Here is a 4,555-nt window from a genome sequence, read left to right as displayed (position 1 = left end):
CAGGTTCCCGCATCTAAGTGATAGAGGTGCTACTGTTCAGAACTTGGGACATCATGCTGGCTATTTTAGACTTCCACGCACCAGAAGTGAAAGGTATGACATGTCCTAAAATGACCATCAAGATTTGGACTCAATGCAACAGATTTCCTCAAGAAAACACTGACGTTCTCTATAATTATATTTTACATTATAGATATCCCTCTATTTTCATTCTGTCGTCAGAGGAAATTGTAATGTAGGAGCTGAAAATAAGGGAATAATGTAATGTTTAAATTGTAGAGGTTTCTTACAATATGGCTGTTTTCCTTCTCCCTTGTTATACTGTAAATGCAGGTCAAACAGAATTATCAAATCTTTTTAAGACATTCAGAAGTGTGACTTCAGGTAGGAGTCGAAGTATATTACATGTAACCAGCCAAAATGAACAGGTTTTAGTTATGCTTCTAATGCCCAGATAACAAGCCCAAATTCAGTGGGAGCATATGTGGATTTCTGTGATGCGGCCAGGTACTTCTCTGTATCCTCCTCCTCTATTTCACTTTATAAAAAAATCATATCAACAATAATAGAAACTTCATTGTTTTGTTGCCATTATTACTTGAACAATTTTGAACTAAAGCATTCACATTTCAAAACACTGAAAGCATCCTCAGTAAGCAAAGAATTACTTTTACATAGCCAGACAGCTTATATTTTAAATCATATCTATGTTGCTGATTGATTCACCAGAGAACAAAGATAAACAAGGACTCATAGAAACAAAAATTTGTCTTTTCAATTCTGTCTACATATGTAATCTTATATTTGTTTTCCAGAATTTAACACGACATATCAGCCAGAAAGCCAGATTAATCAGATCCACTTGCACGAAGTCCAGCATCAGCAATTATAAATTAATCAAAGTTGCTTGTAAGCGGCAGAGAAGAGCTACATCAGGAAATCAACAATAAGACTTCAGGGAAAGGGAAAGAAAAAGGAGAAAGCCAAAAAACGGGCCTCCAACTTAACTTCTCAAAATAGAGTAACTAGATACTGCAATGCAGCAATGACTAATTGCATGATTGAAGTTCCTAAATGCTGTGCTAAGCAAGTTTTGGATTTCAAGTTAGCAGACCATCAAATTCAATATATTTCCATGTTTCAAGTATGAAAGCAAATCACATAAGAAAGACATTAACCAGTGTAGGAGTGCTTCTTTGGCTTCTTCAGGATATGAAGTAAACAATAGAACTTCTTAGCTGAAGATGTTTTTTACAGCCACTAGTCTAGTTCTTTAAGAAACCCCTTTTTCTCGGTACAATTGCCTCAAGGTTTCAATAGCTGGCTGAAAACTAGAGCTCAAGGGCACAACTGAAGCCACTCGCAGATGCTGGGCATTGCCATTCTTCGGGGTTGTCAAGGTCACAGTTAACATCTCTCCCTCCAGTGCCCTACCAGCTGCCATAGCTGCAAATTAGAATTTTTCAGACAATGGAATGAATCAGAAAAGCAACCACATCAATTAGCTCAGACGGGAAAGTAACTGCAGGCTCATAGAAAGAAAAAGCCACAGAAAAAAAGTAAACAAGTATATGATGGATAATGCTAATCCAACTATTGTCACTAGCCACCGCCTACAATAAGCTTTCAGCCAATTCAAATGAATTTGAACATAAGTAATCAATAAATCCCGGCAAAAACCTGCATTTTATTTTCATTTCACCAAAGGAGGAAATTTTTTTCAAAAAAATCTCATTATGCAAAAGTAAGTTTCAGTGTGAATCCAATCTCATATTACCTCTGACTATGACAAAGAACTCTAAAGCTATAATCTGAAGCAGGGTGTACAAAAGTCTAAGAGTGAGTGAGATCTTTATAACGCACAGCTAGATATTGAATTTTCAAGATAGTACATGATCATACTTCAGACAAGTAGAATTATGCTCATTTCACCAAATTAATCTGTACTTTGGTTACTTCCCCAAATCCGAGTTATCTGCTTTCATATAAAAACAATGTAATAACAACTTAATTTCGAAAATGTTACATAAAATTGATATACAAACCAAGAAAAAGGAAATACCAGCATAAGGGTGAATCTTAGCAAAGTCAAAGAACTCATCAGCTGAGCAACCAAACAACACTCTCGCAGCCCTGTCAAACATTATCACCACAAAAACCTTTGTATCCGTAGCTATAGACATCTGCAAAACCCAGAAAAGAAAGGAAAGAAGATATTGTAAGGATAACAATTGCTGTGTTTCTACGTTCTTGCAAGAAGCCATAAAGATAGTCTTTAGAGTATGTATAAACACAAATATCTTATCTTACTGCATTATTTCAAGAAAGCTTCCAATTTTCTATAGCCCAGAAACCCACATATCCAAACATCAATATTTCCACTAAAGAAAGAAATCATTTTCAGAAAACATCTATCTTTGCTGATTGAACTCCTATCCGTTCAGAACAAATACTTACAAGAACACGAAATAGACGTTTGGAACCAGAAGCAGTGGGGTTGAAACTGTTGGTGAAACTGCAGTATTTACAAGCTGTTGTGGGGTTCTCAGGCAGAGTCCTTTCACAGAGAGCGCAGACTCTGTAACAGAGAGTGGCGTGATCAACTGCCACCACTGTGCACATCATTGTCGTCGGCTTATCAATCTCCAGTAGAGGCCTTTTTCTGGACTGGGGGTTCATGGTTTCATCAAATTTCATGGGTTGATTTGACATGTTTGACAGGGATTTTCGTTCTGATTTTTGCTTGCTCTCTTGGTACTAAGAGAGTGATAAATTGGTAAGCCCTTGGGCTTGCTTTTGAAATGCGGGCAAGGAGCCGCCAAAGTTTTTGAAAATTTCAATTACCAGTTCCAGTTCAAGTTTGATTGGATTATTTATACTAGTGCGTGCGCTCACCCGATTTTATGTATGTGCATAATTAAATTAAGGTGTCGTTTACTTGATCTTATTAGTTTGAATAAAAAAAATAATGCATCCTAATAGCCTGTTTATTTGGGTGTTTGGAGGCCTGGGTTTCTAGCCCGCACAAGGTCTTTTCAAGGTCTGCCTACATATAACAAGGATCTATTAGAGGTATATCTACTCTAATATTTGGGTAGTAATAGTGGAAAAATTTGTAGTTAGGCATATATGATTTGGTTGCATAATCTTGGAGGTGGGGCGGTGGTTTAGTGACTCTTCTGGGTCTAGCCGCTAAAGAGTGGGTTCTTTCCTTTGGTCCTAGTACCATTGCCTGCCCTCGAATTTGGGCTTGAGAGATGGGATTGCAGCCTTGAAGTCATCAAATTGCCACCAAGGAGTTTCAGAAACCGACCTAAGAGTCCCCAACACCAAGATTTTCTCCCAAGTCCCCAGTCTCCTTCAAGCAGTGGGCAGTACCGTAGGAGTTTCACCAGGTTGCGCTTCGACGGGAAGTTCGGGGACGGGTGCGGGTCGATCTGGTGTGGTGGAGTACTGAACCCGCGCGTTAATTGGGGGATGGAAGCTCTGGCGGATCCAAGGAAAAAGGCGAATATCGAGCTCGCAGGCCACTGGTTCAACTTTCCGCAAGATTCAAAGGCTTCCAAAACAATGAGTTGTGAACTGTGAGCGGAAGGCGACAATCTGAGTGTAGCTCTGCAACTGAAGGTAAACTCCTGTCCCTTCGTCAAACTCCTTGCCTTGGAACCTCGAATTTTCTTGCGGCGATACCAGTCGGTGCGCTCATTGTTGGTTGTTCGTCGAGATTGGATAGGGTAAGACTAGATTCTGGAGAATAGTAAGGAAGGAGGCGGAGTGGGTGCAGCCGACGAAGCAACCAGGACGAGACCACGGTTAGCGCTCGTATAAGGGCACAAAAGGGGTCAACGGGATGGAGTTGGGCTGGTCGGGTTGTACCGAGATGTAGGTAGGGGTAAATAGTGGGACCATGTGCGTGGGTCATCGCTGGCTCTGCTAATGGAGAAATAGGTGTCAAGGAGACGACAAGACTCCCATCGCCTGACGAATACCCTAAACCAGTTCTTTGAGATCCTTGTAAACTGGAAATTGCACTAAAGACAAGCAAGGCAACAGAGCGATCAGAGAACAACGACAAGGAGAAATGGCAACCAAGAAGCGCGGGGTCAGAAGCTTCATGAGCCCAACAACCCGTGAAGTGATGGATGGCTGCCCAATAGCACTCTCCTTTTGGAGAACTAGCCGGGACCCAATTGGGAACGAGCCAAGATCAGTGCAGCATGGGGCTGGAACCATCAAAGAGTTGTCGCTGCATTTTAGGGGGTTTGGGGACGGAATCAACAATTTGAAGAGGACCCGATAGAAGCTGGGTAGGAGAAGAAGAAGAAGGTGCAGCTGGACGAGATGGGAAAGTGAGGGAGAGTTGCTGTCGGAGGTTTGAAATCGCAGCCATTGTGGACTCAAGGCCTTATCTCAGTCTAATAAGCAGAGGAGAAAGACGGATGCCCCGTCCTAGCTTTGAATCAATATAACTAGACTGGGGAGGACTCCATCCATTGGGATAAACGGTCATATAGCGACGATGCTTGAAATAAATGGTCTTACATCGTCTGCTAGT

The 4,555-nt window shown here is 41.1% G+C and overlaps 1 protein-coding gene and 1 long non-coding RNA gene across 2 annotated transcripts; one reads left to right on the top strand and one right to left on the bottom strand.

Moving 5' to 3' along the window:
• On the bottom strand, positions 1,106–2,743 carry LOC105170747. The gene is made up of 3 exons (XM_011091649.2): positions 2,458–2,743; positions 2,063–2,183; positions 1,106–1,446 (listed from the first exon to the last, which is right to left on the bottom strand). The coding sequence occupies exons 1-3, from the start codon at positions 2,710–2,712 to the stop codon at positions 1,274–1,276; spliced, it is 549 nt and encodes a 182-aa protein (XP_011089951.1). The 5' UTR covers positions 2,713–2,743; the 3' UTR covers positions 1,106–1,273.
• LOC105170746 lies at positions 3,496–4,555 on the top strand. Its single transcript, XR_848517.2, has 2 exons — positions 3,496–3,627; positions 3,734–4,555. It is a non-coding gene; the product is annotated as an uncharacterized LOC105170746 (long non-coding RNA).

This window comes from Sesamum indicum, linkage group LG9 (assembly GCF_000512975.1).
Source record: "Sesamum indicum cultivar Zhongzhi No. 13 linkage group LG9, S_indicum_v1.0, whole genome shotgun sequence".
Lineage (NCBI taxonomy): Eukaryota > Viridiplantae > Streptophyta > Magnoliopsida > Lamiales > Pedaliaceae > Sesamum > Sesamum indicum.
Note: the sequence above shows the minus strand (reverse complement) of the source record. Positions and strands in the feature narration are given on the sequence as shown.